The 17,260-nt window shown below is 40.3% G+C and overlaps 1 protein-coding gene across 1 annotated transcript in view; it reads right to left on the bottom strand.

Annotated features, from left to right (window-relative positions):
- Window positions 1-271: 271 nt before the first annotated feature.
- Window positions 272-17,260, bottom strand: part of CDH13 (cadherin 13) — a 394,527-nt gene continuing 377,538 nt past the window's right edge. Inside the window, exons 12-14 of the mRNA XM_026713963.2 lie at window positions 13,915-14,145; window positions 11,594-11,809; window positions 272-3,161 (exon numbers count right to left, since the gene is read on the bottom strand). Coding sequence (XP_026569748.1) covers window positions 3,154-3,161; window positions 11,594-11,809; window positions 13,915-14,145 — 455 coding nt within the window. The 3' untranslated portion in view covers window positions 272-3,153. The remainder of the gene's footprint in view (window positions 3,162-11,593; window positions 11,810-13,914; window positions 14,146-17,260) is intronic.

Here is a 17,260-nt window from a genome sequence, read left to right as displayed (position 1 = left end):
CTGTTACACTGAAGATTCATGGTACAACCAGGAAGTTAAAACTAGGCATCTTACACCCTGAAGTATTTCCTATCTAGTGCGACACTATTAAAAAGGATAAAAGTAGAGTTGGAGTTTTTAATGATTTGGTGATGAGAGGAGGACCTGTGGGAAGAAAGGCATGACAAAGAAATAAATGCTTAGGTATACAACATCACTTGCATGTTCTGTCCAAACCCAACCCAAATTTAGAGCTATAAACATTGTATTACATAAGAAAGTTCTGCAATTCAGACTTTAAATAAGCAACTTTATTAAAAGACACTTACCGTATCCCTAGTTACTGTCATATTCTATTAAAAGCCACAGTCTATCGCTTATTACTCTTTGCTATTTTTTTCCTTTGTCTTTAAAAAAAATTGTTGTGAGCTGAGTGGATCATTTACAATTTATTAACAAGATGATCGTTCTGATGATACAGTTAGAGAGGTTTTCCATTACCTTACATGCTCACCAAATTATATATATATAATTATATATATATGTTTAAAAAAGGCTTCCATTTCATACATAATGAACACCCTTTGTTCCTGTTTTGTTTTTGTTTTTGTTTTTTTTTGCAAACAAGTGTGGTTATTTCATACATACTGAAAAAAAAGAAAAGAGCTCTGGTTAGTTTTTAAATAAATCCCAGTGTGCGCTTGTGTGCATCTTTGTGTGTACTTGTGTGAGTATGTATGTATATATAATATATTCAAAACAAATTATATGTATATATTTATATAACTTTTTTCAGTTTAGCTGTGCTTGAGTAATGAGAGCTAGCTTCTTTAGGCATTGAGAGAGAACAGGTTGATGATTAAAAATAGATTTAAAAAAAAAGAAAAGGAAGAAAAAAATGGAAAGACAATGAAAATCTGCCTTCAATCCACTATGGACACATATCTGAGTTGATGGGAGTTGGATAATATAATTGTGAGTTCTTGAGCTTTTCCTACCAAAGCTAATTGTTTTATGGAAAAAAAAAGCTTTCTGTCACCCTAACTCAACACAATACAAGGAAGGGAATGCCGGTGTCTTTTAAATGCAGTCAGAATGTGACTATTACTGATTTCTAAGGGTTGACCACATTGGCTGGAGTTCAGGAGAATCTGCAAGATGTGGTCAAAATGATCAAGATGGAAGTTGTGATGGTGCTATCAAGTCTCTACTCCATTGTTTAATGCACGAGGCACATCCAAAACATGGGCAGAGTTTTGATGGTACTGTTGTGGCTGTTTTGGACCACGCCTATAGACAACCATGCTGGACTTGAAGTTGTTAGAGTCCAGCAACAATTAGAGGCCAACAGCTTCCCATCTTATTTTTAGAAAACAACCCCCCCCCAAAAAAAAACCCAACAACAAACAAACCAGGAGAACGATTCTTTCCTGTTCTCTAGAAAATAGCAATATTTTACTTCAAACTGGAAGAGTCAGTCAATATAGGAATAGTTGCTTACACCAACCCTTCTCTCCCTTCACTGAACCTGATCTACAATGACTTCTAAGAATCTAAAATAATTCTACTTTGTTAAAGTTTCAGGGTAAGGCTGGTCCTTTGAATATCTTAAAGCATAGACTTTCAAAATAATTTAGCAGTTAACTTGTTGAACTTCACCTCTAACTACAAGGGTGAAATGTCAGGAATTGATGGTATGGTATTTCTTATTTGTGACCCTGTTTTCCAAGTTTGGTTTCTCAGTAAGCTTCAACATTAAAATAGCTTAAGTGCCTTCCCCAAGCCCTCCCAACCATCCTCAAATGATAAAAAAGCTAACAGATCGCCCCAGCAATTAACACACATGCTGATGGTCAATGAAACTATCAATCTAAAAGAGAATAAAACCCCTTGTACCAAAATGTCTGCCCTTCAGGAAGAGGAGGAGGAGGAGGAGAGGGAAGGAGGAGGAGGAGGTTTAATTTGAGGATGAGGAAGAAAAGCAAGAGAAGGAGAGAAGAAAGTCTAATCTGAGGAGGAGACTGAGAAGGGAGAAGTGGAAAATTTAATCTAGAGAGGAGGAGGAAGACACGAAGAAGGCAAAGAAGGTTTAATCTAGGGAGGAGGAAGAGGAAGAAGAAGAAGAAGAAGAAGAAGAAATCTCTAAAGGGTGAGCAGAACAGGATTTTAACATTTTTATTCTCTTGTAAAAGTCCATCTTCATAGCATGCCACCCAATGGAAGATCTACTCTCATACTGGCTGAGCATATCAAACTGGGCGAGACGTTTGACTCCAATCCTTGGGAATGAAATGGAAAATCAACGGGAATGATGGCATCCTATATTATAAAGCACAGGGAGATTCTCTCTCTCTTTCTCTTTTCTCTCTCTCTCTCTCTCTTGCTTTTTTTTACCTCTTAAGGGATGATATTGAATCAGCTGCTTCACACAATCCTCTTGTCGGAAACTCTCTCCTTTGGGTTACTCCAGTGTTTCTCAGCCGTAGAAAAATTAAGAGCTGCACTGGTTGGGGAATTCTGGGAGTTGAAGTCCACAACTCTTAAAAGTTACCAAGGTTGAGAAAACACTGGGTTGAGAAACACTATTTTACACATAGCATAAATGCTGAGCAGAGCTACTGGTGATCACCCATCACCCTGCTTCCATGTTCCTCTGCCCCAATGACCCCCAAGCCTAATGTGAAAGCCATACAAAAGCTAATCCTATTGGTATATCTCTTCTCTCTCTATAAATATATATATATACATACACTCATACATATACAAATACTAACCCACAGACAATTGTTTTAAAACAGTTCAATAGCAACAAGTTGACAGAGAGGTGGGAAGGGGAGACAGAGTCATTGCGTAATTTGGCTCCCAGAAGACCGAGTTTTGATTGTGTTTATTTTGTTGTGGTGGTGGTGCTTTTGCTCTCTTTTTCAACAAGAGGTCATCGTGTCCAATGCTCTTGAGGAAGGAATCTGGAGTGAAGTCGTGGCAACTTTTGTCTAATACAATCCAGTTGCTGGGAGGACACCAAGCTGAAGTCGAGAAAGGCCCTTTCTGAAGCAACCAAGCTTTGGAGAAGGAGGAGTTGAATAAGTCAGAGGTGATCTTCTGTTTGGGATAGTACGCCTTTTACTTGTCACCATGGTGAAACGATAGGCCAGCTTTGAATGTCAGGAGTTCTTACAGACCTGGGTAATGAGCAATAACATCGTTTATTAGCAAGCATATGGCAAGTTTAAAGACCGTACTTATTTCATCCCTCCTCTAATCTTTAGGCACATTTATTTGGTGGCTCACTTATGACTCTAAGCACTTTATATTCAATTACCCATGTGCCAGAGCAATTCGTCATAAAGATTTAAGGATAGAGAAGGAAACACCCATAATTACACTGGCCATTTAAATTAAAAAAGGAAAAGGCCGGCAAACAAAAGAAAAATGTTACAGCAAAAGATTTGAATTCTATTCTTGGATTCTCTTTGCTTTACGTCATTTAGGCATTTCACATCCAGACCTGTGTGGTTCACATGGAATGTAGAGTTTAGACAGGGAACGAGTTTGGTGTAGCGGGTAAGGAACCAGGCTAGAAACTGGGAGATTGTGAGTTCTAGTCCCATCATAGGCACAAGGCCAGTTGGTTGGCCAGTCACTCTCACTTACCCCTAAGAAGGAGAGGCAATGGCACACCACTTTTGAAAAACTTTGCCAAGGAAACTGCCAAGAGATATGTCCAGGCAGTTTCTGAGAATTGGACACAACTGATCAGAAAGACACAACTGATCAAAAAAATAAAAATAAAAGTATTTGTTTACAACCTTGATGGTCTATGAGTCAACTCAAATAGATCTCCTCCACTGAGGAATTAAGTAGATTGCAAATGCAAGTTAACAACCAATATTTTTTAATTCCAAAAGTTTGCACCATTCAACATGCTTCCCCCACACCCCCAAAGGACCAATAGTGAGGTTTAAGGAGGTTCAAAAGATTCAACAATTATGGGGAGAAGAGAGGACAGACAGACAATCCTGTCTTTCCTGCTGCTTTCTTGCTAGCCTTCCACCAAGAAAGATCTCTGCACCCTTCCTTGAAGTCTTACAACATGGTTCCATCACAGAGCCAAGCATCCCTAAAAACTAAACGTTGCCAATGCTACCAGAGAGAAAAAGAAAATAAACCAAACTTTCCACCAAACTGAAAACTAACCAGGATAGCTTCACGTGGGAAGACAAAAAGATAAACTGGGTTGGATTTGAAAGGAAAGGAAAGGAAAGGAAAGGAAAGGAAAGGAAAGGAAAGGAAAGGAAAGGAAAGGAAAGGAAATGTTGAGGGAACAGACTTGTGATTTTTCTTTTCTTTCCCTGCCAGCAAAGAAAAAGCCAAAATTTGTCAAGTAAAGTCTTGTCTGTGAATTATTGGCTGATTTTAGCCAAAGACTGTTGTAAAAGAATTTAGGAAATAGCTGTACAGGTCATAAGTCTGTCATAATAAGCTACTGCAAAAAGAACTATGGCCTGTCACAAAACATAATTTAGTTCTGTGAAATTAGGGAACATTAAACATTTTCTCTTAAATATATATTACAGGAAGTATCAAAGTTTAATCTTTTCAAGTACAGCTTTCACCACTGAGGCTGAGTTGATAAAAAAGGATTACAAAATACTGGTAATATTTCTGTATGATCAAGTATTTGTGTCACATAGAAACATTTATCTTCCCCATGTATTTATTGCTATGTTTCCATCTGTGTGGAATACATACATACATTTATACACTTATAAATCCATGCAAACACATGTATGTTCTAGCATTGTGTTTTTGGGACATAATAAAGCAATCATAACTCCTTGCTTTTATCCATTAATTTCAAGGATTCTAATTCTCGACACGAAAAACACACGCTTGTTGACCTTGTGTTGCACCATCTATACACCCAGATTTCATTTTAGATGAATTATGTAATTACACTTTAAATGCACACAGAACCCTCAGATTAATGTTGGGGTAGGGAAACTGAGGAAGGTTGAGCTGTAGTTTGGCTACATCTGTAAGTCAAAAAGTTTCCCACTACGAACTAGGGAACAATTCAAGAGTTAAGTAAGTTATAAAATAATTTTCTACCAAATGGAAGAATAATTCACCTTGAGACCTTATCAGCATGGGAGGTCGAATCTTAAAATCAGCAGACATAAGGCAATTGGGACTCATAGCCCCTCCCAACTGTTTCTCTCAATGCTTTCTGATGGCCTTTAGTTGCATTTAGAGTAGTCCTAATGGCAGAAGCTAGACTTAGCCATGATTAATTTATCTGCTGGCTCTCATTTGATCTACTCCAAATGCGGTGATTCTAGAGCCAATTTATAGAGAACACACTGATGGTTCCCAATGGCTTCATTTGGCCAAATAAGGAAACTGACATTTCATATTTGACTACTATCTCTTTTCCCCTCTTCGTTCTCCAGTACAGCCCTCCACAAATATTCTCTGCAAGAACTCTTGATACCTGAAATCAAACCTAAACCCCCCACCCTGTGATAATTAAGCTGAAAATCACACTTGCTGATTTCAATCTAACATTATGGACTGAACTCAACACTAGATTAAGGTGGGTTATGATCTATCATGTGTTCCTCTGGTGAAAGGCCACTGAAATGGAGCTATGTGGGAGCATCAGTGGTGGGATTCAAAAGTTTTTACTACTGGTTCTGTGGGCATGGCTTGGTGGGCATGATGTGGCTTGGTGGGCATGGCTTGGTGGGCATGGCAGGGGAAGGATATATTGCAAAATCTCCATTCCCTCCCCACCCCACTAACCTGCTTTTCAGCTCTGTTCTCCTGTGCAGGGCAACACAAGATGACCCAGCTGATCAGCTGGTACTTGGGAGGCAGTGACTAGGTAGGGGTGGGGCCAGTCAGAGGTGATATTCCAAACTACTCAAAATTTCCGCTACCGGTTCCTCAGAACTGATCAGAACCTGGTGAATACCACCTCTGGGGAGCATCAGAATTTTTCACCCTGTTTGTGCTTGTTACAGCCCCTTTTTTTTGGGACAGGCCAATGCCCAGAGTTATTGGGAAAGCTCAATGAGATTCTTCAAATGTGATCCACCCTGGCTTCTCCAGCATAGCACATCCCTGCAAATGCTATAGATCATAGGGCATCCAACTTGGCCCCTTTAAGACGTGTGGAAGTTCAGCTCCCAGAATTCCTGTGTGGCTGGGGGATTCTGAGAGTTGAAGTTCCACAAGTCTAAAAATGGCCAAGGTTGGACACCCATGTTACAGACAGATACATAAGAGACACATAAACCCATGCTCTCATTTAATAAAACACTTGGCGGAGTCCCTTTTGAGGATTGGGCTGTTTTGAGAATAGAAATTACCTGTGATATTTTAGGATTTTCAGTTTGTTGCTGGAATGGGGAGGAGAACTGGCAGAAAGGGCAAACAGTTATTGCCATTTCAGATGCAAGACTGATGAAAATTAATAGGTGCTTAAATACCTGGACATATTTGAGACTTATTTGCAGATCCCATCCTGGCATCTCTGTGCTGTGCGTCTCCCCGGCACACCTGAGCCCTTTCACACTTAGTTTGACAAATTAATTTCAGTGCAGGCTCTGTGCAACTTATTCCATCTCTGTACATCCAGTGTCCTTCCCCCCTCCCACTCCCCACCCCCGATCTCGTCTCTTTCTGGAGACCGCAGATGCTATTTGCTGCTTTCATTAGGACTGGCTGAAAATAACCTCTTCAGTCCATGGACCGCAGTGATCTCTTACTCGCTGGAGGGACCTAACATGCTCCCGTAATGATCTGCACCCAGATCAAAAAGATTAAGGTAATGTGTGTAACCCAGATCATTTCAAAATGGCATGCCCTTCTCTTGAAAGCAGGCTGCAAATGGACCATGGTCTGCATCTCCTGGAACAGCCAATAGACAGCGGATAAACTGCTTTAGAGTACAACTAGACAACTATTTGTAGAATGGAATGGAGTAAAGTGGAGTGAATGGAATGGAATGGAATAGAATTAGAATTAGAATAGGATAGGATAGGATAGGATAGAATATGGAATGGAATGGAAGGAAATAGAATAGAATAGAATAGAATAGAATAGAATAGAATAGAATAGAATAGAATAGAATAGAATAGAACAGAACAGAATAGAATATGGAATGGAATGGAAGGAAATAGAATAGAGTAGAATAGAATAGAATAGAATAGAATAGAATAGAATAGAATAGAATAGAATAGAATAGAATAGAATAGAATAGAATAGAATAGAACAGAACAGAACAGAACAGAACAGAATATGGAATGGAACGGAAGGAAATAGAATAGAGTAGAATAGAGTAGAGTAGAGTAGAGTAGAGTAGAGTAGAGTAGAGTAGAGTAGAGTAGAGTAGAGTAGAGTAGAGTAGAGTAGAATAGAATAGAATAGAATATGGAATGGAATAGAATAGAATATAATTCCTAACCCCTCACATCCTGGACATAAATTGTTTCAACTTCTACCCTCAAAACGATGCTATAGAGCATTGCACACCATAACAACTAGACAAAAGGAGAGTCATCACTCTGCTAAACAAATAATTCCCTCAACACTGTCCAACTGTTTGCAAACTCTGCAATACTATTACTATTAATCTTCTCATCACTCCTTATCACCCATGCCCTCCCACTTGTGACTATATGACTGTAACTTTGTTGTTTATATCCTAATGATTTATATTGACTTTTTCCTAGTATGATTTGATTGCTTATTGTACCCTATGACTATTATTAAGTGTTGAACCTTATGATTCTTGACACTTGACGAATGTCTCTTTTCTTTTATGTACACTGAGAGCATCTGCACCAAAGACAAATTCCTTGTGTGTCCAATCACACTTGGCCAATAAAGGATTCTATTCTATTATTGATTGACACATGGGATTTGCGTCTGGAGCACAAACGCTCTATGTACATGCAAGCAACAAGTGATAAACCATGATTATAATCATAAAATACTATCATCACAAATCAAAAGATACAGCACTCGGTGATAGTCATACGATACTAAATAAAAGCAATCAACATAAATCATAAGGTACAAACAACAAAGTGATCGTCATAAGATGCTAAAGGAACAGGTAATAGGAAAGATGAGAAGGATAATACTGTCCTACTACATGGTTTGATATCCTAGGGAAAACGATAGTATTGTGGGAATTAATTGTTTAGCAGAGAGATGATATGGGAGAAATATTTGTGTCTAGTTGTAGACACAACTGCAACTAGTAGAAGATAATATTTGTAGCTCAGGGTTGAACTGTGGGTCCTTGGTGCTCTCTGGGCTTCGATGTTTGCTTGCAGACATTGGATAATGAAACATCTGCAAGAAAACAACCAAGCTCAGAGAGCACCAAGGACTCCTCAGAAAAATATTCCTCAGCCGTTCATGCACAGTAGCTCTACATCTGTCCTAGGTGTAGAATCCACTGTGGTTTGAGATCAGGTGGACATAGATGCAAGGATGGGGTGTTGGGCCTATCTTGGGAACCCTAGCAAAGATTGTCTGGCAACTGAACCAGCCTGCCAACTCCAAACCGGAGACAATATGGATAGAGATAAACAAAGTGAATGGTTTTCCTGCTGGACTGGAAAGCTGAACCAACTGAAAAGGTACCTCTGTCTAATATATAGTATTAGAGGTATCATAGTTAAAGCCAGCAGCACAGCAGATACTTCCCACTTAATGATTGGCTTTAGCTCTGAGGGCATATCTGCTGCTGCCAGACTGGCCAAGGTGGAAAAAAAACACAAAGAAAAGAAATAGAAAGACCACACTTTGGGATAAGGATACGAAGATTCCAGACAGCTCTTGAAGAAATTGCAAAAGAGCCTCTATATTTCCAAAGAGGTGAGCCATTTAATATGCTTGTGATTTATTGTGATTTATTGATAAAGAAACTTAATGGAATTAAGGGCTGATGAACAAAGAAAGGAGTGAAAGAAAGGAAAAAAGAAAGAAAGAGAAAAAAGGAAGAAAGAGAGGGAAAGGAAAGAGAAAGAAAGAGAGGAAAAAAGAAAGAAAAGAGAGAGCGAGAAAACAAGAAAGAAAATGAGAGAAAGAAAAAGAAGGAAAGAAAAGGAAAGGGAAAGTAGGAAGGAAGGAAGCGCTAGAAGGAAAAGAAGAGAGAGAGAGAGAAAAAAAGAAAGAAAAGAAAAATCCAATCACAAATCATTTTGGTGTCTTACTAAAGAGGTACATGTTCCAATCTTCGAGAAGATAATTGCCTCATTTAAATGATAATATGTTTTGTCTTTCCAAAGTGGTTGCTCATGGCGGTATCCACAGATTGTAAAATGCGCATATACACAAATGTAGAAGTGAGAACAAGCAAAAAAAAAACAAAACCCAAACCTCTCCCTCCCTGCTTTTACTTTACCCCCCACACCGAAGTGCACTTGTGAAACCTAATCACCCAGAGCCACGGCAGACACCAGAAAGGATTTCACTAAATTGTCGGTGCGGCGAAAAAGTATTAAGCCTATAACATTGCCCAGAGCGATGGGGACAGCTCATCTGTTCAATACATACGAAAGCTCTTGTAGTAAGTTTCTCCCCTCCCCCCACTTTTTAATGGCATCATAATCTTTGATTATTCCTAGGAATATTTGATCTGCAAGAGATATTGCTGTGAAGTTAATGGTGGTTGTAAAAAAAAAGAAAAGTTCAGCGTGTGGAATAAAGAAACTCCAGATGTGAAGTTGGCAAATTTTGGCAGGGTAGCAAACCCCTCCCCCCGCCCAAACTAAATTGCTTAGCTAGTTCTCTGACTTGAATCTCTTAATGCTTTCTTCTGGAACTCACTAATTATATCTGTAGAAAATCTGCAGACATTACAGCTCTATTTAGCTGTTATTGCTTTGGCTTGTTCCAGTGGACTCAGCACTGACAGAACTTTGGACTAATGGGCCCCATTAGATGAATGCTAACAGAAAGTTCTCCTCCTGCTTCTTCTCCTCCTCCTCCTCCTCCTCCTTCTCTACCCCTCCTCTTCTGCTCCTTCTCCTTTTGTCCTCCTCAACTCCTTCGCTTTCTTTACCACTCCTCCTCCTTCTCCTTCCTTCCTCCCTTCCTTCTCCTTCTTCCTTCTCTATCTCTCCTTCTTCATTTCAGTTTGACAGAGGGCAATCTGCTTTCGGCATTTCAGAAGAAAATAAAGTCCAAGAATTCCTGGAAAAATAGACAGATGGAAAGATGGACGGACAGGTGGATAAAAGGCTGGATACATGGATGGATGCATGGATGGACCGACCGACCGACAGATGACAGACCAACTGACTGACTGACACCCAGAAAAAAATCCAGAGTGATGGAACATTGGATAATAGAAAACAAGGAGCATCAGATCATAGGAAACAAAGAAGTTGGCCACCCTCGTCCTCATCCCCAAAAATATGAAAAAGACTCAAGCTCTCTGAGAATAAAGTTCAAAAGAAAACAACAACAACCAACAACAACAACCCAAAAACTTCTTTTAAGCGGGAAGAAAACTTCAGAGGAACTGCAAGGCATTAGAAGTTCCAAGTGAGGCACTGATGGAATCACTCTGCTTCAAGAGGTCCAAGTAAAAATGTTACTTGGATAACATTTTATAAAGTTAATATAAAAAGATTATCTCTGATAACATTTCCAGAAGAGACATTCCATCTCTTCCTTCCATTGTCACCCCTTTCATATTGTTGAACATTTTTAACCTCCTTTTCACATATGCATAATAAGGTGGAATACCTGTGTGGAGATCTCTGTCAGGAAGAAGGCATGGTTGCATGGTTGAAATCTAAAACCCAAGCACTTGGTGGTGAGCACTCAACAGAGAGCAAACCCCACTGCCTTCTAGCACTGATGATGTTCCCTAGTTGGGTCATGAAATGTCTGCAAGGAAACACTCAAGCTCAGTGAGCACAGAGGACCTCACAGTTCTCATCAAACCAGACAACATCTAAAGGAGGCCCATGCTTTAGAATAGAAGAGAATAACAGAGTTGGAAGGGACCTTGGAGGTCTTCTAGTCCAACCCACCGCTTAGGCAGGAAACCCTACACTATTTCTGACAAACGGTTATCCAACATCTTTTTAAGAACTTCCAGTGTTGGAGCATCCACAACTTCTGGAGGCAAGTTGTTCCACTGATTAATTGTTCTCACCATCAGGAAATCTCTCCTTAGTTCTAGGTTGCTTCTCTCCTTGATGAGTTTCCACCCATTGCTTCTTGTCCTGCCTTCAGAGAATAGCTTGAACCCCTCTTCTTTGTGGCAGCCCCTCAAATATTGGAACACGTCTATCATCTCATCCCTAGTCTTTCTTTTCATCAAACTAGACATATTCAATTCCAGCAACCATTCTTTGTGTGTGTTTAGCTTTCAGTCCCCTAATCCTCTTTGTTGCTCTTCTCTGCACTCTTTCTAGAGTCTCAACAACTTTTTTTACATTGTGGCAACCAAAACATCACACTCAGCAACTGTGGTCCATGACCAGGGGACAATTCCCGAAGCCATCCCATCCCTTTCAGATTGAGCTAAGTTGACTTAGAGTAACCTCACCATATAGCTTGAAGCTATCAGACAACTTACAGCATAAACTGAAGAGCCAGAGGAAGATCAGAACTGTGCTGGTGTAAAATGTAGGAGAACCACTACAGTCAACTTTGTATTTTGTGCAGGAGCACACTTGGATTTTCAGTTCCGTATTGTTACTTAGAGGAGGTGTTCCAGGATCCGTCACCAAGATGGGGATGATATAATTGGCCTTCTTCAAATTGGGGGGCACGGCAATTTGGCTGTGGGTATCTGCAGGAAGCAAGGAAGTTAAATTTAGGGCGATGGTTTAAATCTTGCAGTAGACATGGTGGCGAAGTGTTTTTCAAACTTGGCAACTTTAAGATGGGTGGACTACAACTTCCAGAATCCCCCAGCCAGCATGTTGCCAAGTTTGAAAAATATATATATATAAACCCTGCCGTAGTGGAACAGTAAAAAAATGAATCAGCTTCAAGACAGGTGGCCCAGAAGTCAAACGTTATCCCAGCCAAGAAAATTTTTAGCATATCCCTTAGTGCCAACTCCTTTTTTATTTGCAATAGGAGGATAATAATATTGCCTTATCATAAAATGTTAGTTTAGGGTTTATAAGTAGATGGGACCCATGAAACACTCTGAGTGCTTAACACAGCCATGAAATTGTCCACAGAGGGCCTTCTCGTCCATCTGTCTTTCTGTATACATTAGGACTTCTAAGAACTTTGCACAACGCTCATAAAATGCGTATGGAGGATATGCTGATCCTCCAGCTCGGTGCAAATTGTTCACAAGTTTTAGACCTTTGCAAAAAAACAGAGCCTTAGCTATCTTGTTTTCTCATTACCACATGTTTTTGACCCTGCATGCAACCAAGTGTTGTGGCCCACTGGTGGCTACCAGAGCTGGCAGCAGAGTTAGATAGTGAGGAGGTTGGGGAGGAACCTGGGCCAGTCCTGGAGACTGAGGAAGGCTCAGACGAGGACTCTGTATCAGAGGAAGAGATGGGACCAGGCCAGGCTGGCAGTTATCAGCTGCCTTCAGCGTCGGACAACAGTGAGGTGGGGGAGTAGCTGGGGCTTTTGCAGGAAGCAATTCGTTCATTGCTGCAGTGTGAAGATTGCAGAGACTCTGTGCCGAGCCCTTCCTTGTCATCACTGCATTTGAAAATATTTACTTGGCACCTCTCCAGGCTACATAAGGTCTGTGCTCTTAATTAGACCCTCGAAAGACTGTTTGCCAGGCCTTTGGATGAATGCGGATGCAAAAAATTCACCTTTGCTTAATAAAAGGGGTTTTGCCAGGACAAAAAGTCTGCTTAGTGCTTTTGGGGGAAGCCTAGGTCAGATCACCAAGGTTATGTGGCTTGTGGGTTTCCCTCCCTAAACCTTCATTTTCAGGTAACTTAGGTAGTAGCAAAATGAGTATTGAGGGTAGGATCCAAGGGCAGGAAATGGGTTCCACCATATCTGTAACTTTTTTTTAATGACAAAGAAACAGTAGGTATGCCCCACTGTTTGGAATTCCTGCAATGCATTCTGCGGTTTGCCTCCCACAACACTCGTTTTCCATAGAAGAAACAACGAAGTATATGGAACAGTGCACTGCAGAGACTTCTCAGAACTGTTGGAGACCAGAGCATCTTCTGGCAGCAATTAATTATTTTGATGATTTGGGCAAAGAGAAGAGATAGTTAAGGACTAGGGTCCTCCAATCCTTATTTCTGAATTTGTCAATTTTACAGGAAAGCGGCGTCCCTTCAATGAAGCAGGTCATGGACCCCCCGCCCCTGAGAAGAAGAACACAAAACAAATTATATTGAGAACAACAGTTCATCAATTTGAAAAACTGGTGCTAAGGAATTGTGAATTAGACCAGTGTTTCTTAACCTCAGCAACTTGAAGAACATGTTGGCTGAGGAATTTGGGGAGTCGAAGTCCACGCACCTTCAAGTTGCTGAGGTTGAAAAACATGGCATTGGACAAATTCAATTATAAATAAAATTGTCGGGCAATGGATGTTGGATAGGAAAAGAAATGGATATGTTCTTGTTTTTTAAAAAAAATAAAAAAAAATAGAATGAGGTAGAATTTAGGTGGACCAGGCTAACAACCAAAGGTCAGGGGTGTATGCAGAGTACAGTCAAAATGGTGGCCATGAGGATGGAATTGAAGTTCCATCTGCTTCTTAGGTGTTTCTCCCACACATGGAACTTCATTTGCAACATCATGACAACCATCTTGGTTTTGTGGATGTGATGTGGACTTCCTTGAAGATGATGGCTCACACAGACGGGACCCAGCCAGATTTATACCTGCAGGGAGAAGGACAACTGTAAGAGACAATGCTGAACGTTTGGTTGTTCCTAATGGACTTACTGTTAATTCTGGTAAGCTTCCATACTTTATCTTGACCTGATTGTTTGCTCAACTCAAATTTGAAGGGCTCTTGATTGGGGTGAATGTCTTTATCTAAGGCACCAATGACAACTTTCACATCTTTCGCATCTTCACAGACACTGGCTACCGTCGGGTAAAGAGACGGGGCGTTGTCGTTCACATCCTCCAAGATAATCTGCAACGTTCCTGTACCTGTAGCTGGAGGGCTACCTGCAGGAAAAGCAGAAAGTATTTACAAATGCTCCATTTATGTATATCGTGTTTCCCTGCAGGGTATGATGAACTCACTTGTGCATTAAGGCAACAGATGCATTAAGGCTTTGTAACAGAGAAGGCAAAGAAAACACACACAAAAGAATCCGTTGGGTGCCCTATTTGCAATGCCAGAGTATTTTTTTTCTTTGATGACCAATGTCCACATCAATCAATCAACCAACCAACCAATCAAAAATGGAGAATGGCCATATTTCCCAGTGTCAGGATTCTGGCAGTTACCCCAATTAATATTTCTATGGTCTTTTTAGAGTTGCCACCCAAGACATAAGTGGTGATTCATAAGTGGCCTCCAATATTTTGTATAAAGCCGGACTTTTAACTAAGTTCTCTAGCAGATAGGAGTCTTTTTGAACATTATAACATGGCAGAAAATAAGACCCTGTTTCTTAAATGATGCCCTCTATGCTTACCTATTTATTATGGGAACTGGTCCATCGGGTTAGGAATCACTCAAGGGACTGAACAAGTTTTCTCCTCTCGCATCTCTGACTTCAGCCACAGAGTGGTCAATGTCTGGAATACTCTACCTGACTCTGTGGTTTCTTCCCCAAATCCCAAAAACTTTAACCTTAGACTGTCTACTATTGACCTCACCCCTTTCCTAAGAGGTCTGTAGGGGACGTGCATAAGCGCACCAACGTGCCTACCGTCCCTGTCCTATTGTTTATTTTTTTTTCTTATATGTATTCATGTATTCATAACTATGTTTTTACTTATACCTATTATCTTGTAAGTAATTGTCAAAAATCAATCAATCAATCAATAGGGTAATACTTGCCATACAATCATTTGTTTAGCAACCACTTGAAGATACAACAGCCCTGTAAAATTGTGACTTATGACCGATCTTCACACTTCTGAACATTCCTGCTTTTCTGTGGTCACGTGATCAAAGCTCAGGGGCTTGGCAACCAGACGGGGTCCTGGGCTCACCAGCTGCAACTTTCCAAGTTGGCTTCTAACAAGCAAAGTCAACGGGAGAACCCAGATTCACAGCCATGTGATCAGTGGTGGGATTCTACTGGTTTGAACCGGTTTGGACCAGTTTGGGCGAACCGATAGTTCCGCTGAGCATTTGGCCCTGGCCACCTGCCCCTGTTCTTCCGTGTGCTTTATTTCCTGGGTTGTTTTTTATTTTTTTGAGCACAGATGATTCTCACCTCAGCTGTTTTAGTCAGCAGGGCTGCAGTAGAAGGTAAGTATTAGCGTTGAAAATACTTTTTTAAACTCAGAGTCACTCCCTGAACGGGTTGTAACTTCGATAGAATCACACCACTTGGGTGTGACTCACTTAAGTGAAATTATTTGCTTAAAAAAATACTGTAAAATGGGCAAGATTCACTTAAAAACCACCTTGCTAGAAATTCTGGTCCCAGTTATGTTCATAAATCAAGGACTCCCTGGAACTGATATATGGTTGGTTTCACTGTTACCTTTTTTTTTGCAGACATTCACCCACAGTAGCACTTCAAGACTTTCTGAATTAAGCGTTTATCTTTTGAGAGCAGAATCAAGACCAGCACTTCCCTCTGTTTAGATTGACAGGTGGTAATAACTTCTTGTTCCTTTCCAAAGTTGACCTAGCTATCTCATGTACAGGTGAGAATGTGATTTCTCCCTGTTCTCTTCCCCCACACTTCTCTTTCACCATCTGTGTTTTCGGTCGCATCTGCTCCCAAAATGAAACTGTAAAGCCAGCAACAACAAACCACATATTTGTTTCTAGTAATTACTAGCATTTGCAATGATTCTTCCATTCCAAACAAAGGAGGGGAATTATTATTTCATGTTACTCTGAGGGATATGCAGGAATTCTCATTTTGTGATTCCCCCAAGAACTTCCTGATTCATGTAATACTCTTTTTTTCCCCTCCTCCATGACTGTTAAGCCATATGGAATCCAGATTATCATGGGATTTTCAAGAGAAATAAAAACAACACTGGGAAGTGTCATGCCTAAAGAGGAATCCACTAAAGTCCTGCCTTGCAGACATGTAAAAAAGCAACAAGACTTGAACCAGATGAATGGAACAACAGAGTTGGAAGGAACTTCGGAGGTCTTTTAGTCCAATTCCCTGCTTATGAGGGAGACAAACAGTTATCCAATCTTTTCTTGAGAAACTCAAGTGACGGAGCACCTAAAACTTGTGAAGGCAAGCCATTCCACTGATTAATTGTCCTCCCTATCAGAAATTTTCTCCTTATTTCTAGGTTGGTGATTCCATCTTGATAACAAGATGACCCTGGAGATGTTCTGATTGTCATTCTTGGTTGGAGGTATGGAGGAGGAACGACTTCCGGTTATGCATTTACTATAATCCACTTGACTTCTAGTAAACTTTACTTTTCTCAATAAATGGAGTTAAGGATCATTCTTTCTTAGAGGTTCAAGTTGAGGCAGGTCTGACGCTCTCAGTCATTAAATATTTGCTCACCCATCCACAAAGACATGGACTGTTAACCATAATTCGCTGGATAAAGAAGGACTGTTTGTTCAAGTGGCATATCAAGCTGTCAATCATAGTTTAAAGGGCACTGGAATTGGGTCTGTCTTTCAAGGTAAGCCAGAACCAAACAACGCATCATGGATTAGTGAGTTATGGTTGGGGGCATTGTGCGTTGTGAAGCCACAGCAGGGCTACTCATAACAGTGGGAAAAGGGATAGAATTACCAACCCCAACAGGTTCAATCTGTTCAAAACACCCCAGCATGACCTTGGGAGACTGAAAGGAAAGAAAAATTAAGATATTAAAAGTAAGTTCTGAGAAAACACAACTGGAAACAAATTCAGAATGATAAATGATACCAATGGTTATTTTTCATTCATTTCAGAGAAATAAATGCACCACCAAGGTGGGATTGTCCAACTCCTACAGTTTCCCCACCCGCCCACCCCTCTACCTTAGGACCTGAGCTCCAGGGATCACAGGCTGCATTCTTATTAATAGAAATGGAAATTATCATTCAGTTAAGGCTAAACTAATTGAATTTTCAAAAAGGCTGTATGTGTTCTCTTCTCTCTCTCTCTCTCTCTTTTTTTTTGATATA

This window comes from Pseudonaja textilis, chromosome 11, assembly GCF_049901715.1.
Source record: "Pseudonaja textilis isolate UNSWEBS1 chromosome 11, rPseTex1.2, whole genome shotgun sequence".
NCBI classification, from domain to species: Eukaryota; Metazoa; Chordata; class Lepidosauria; order Squamata; family Elapidae; genus Pseudonaja; species Pseudonaja textilis.
The sequence above is the reverse complement of the archived record's forward strand: the minus strand, read 5'-3'. Positions and strand labels throughout refer to the sequence as shown.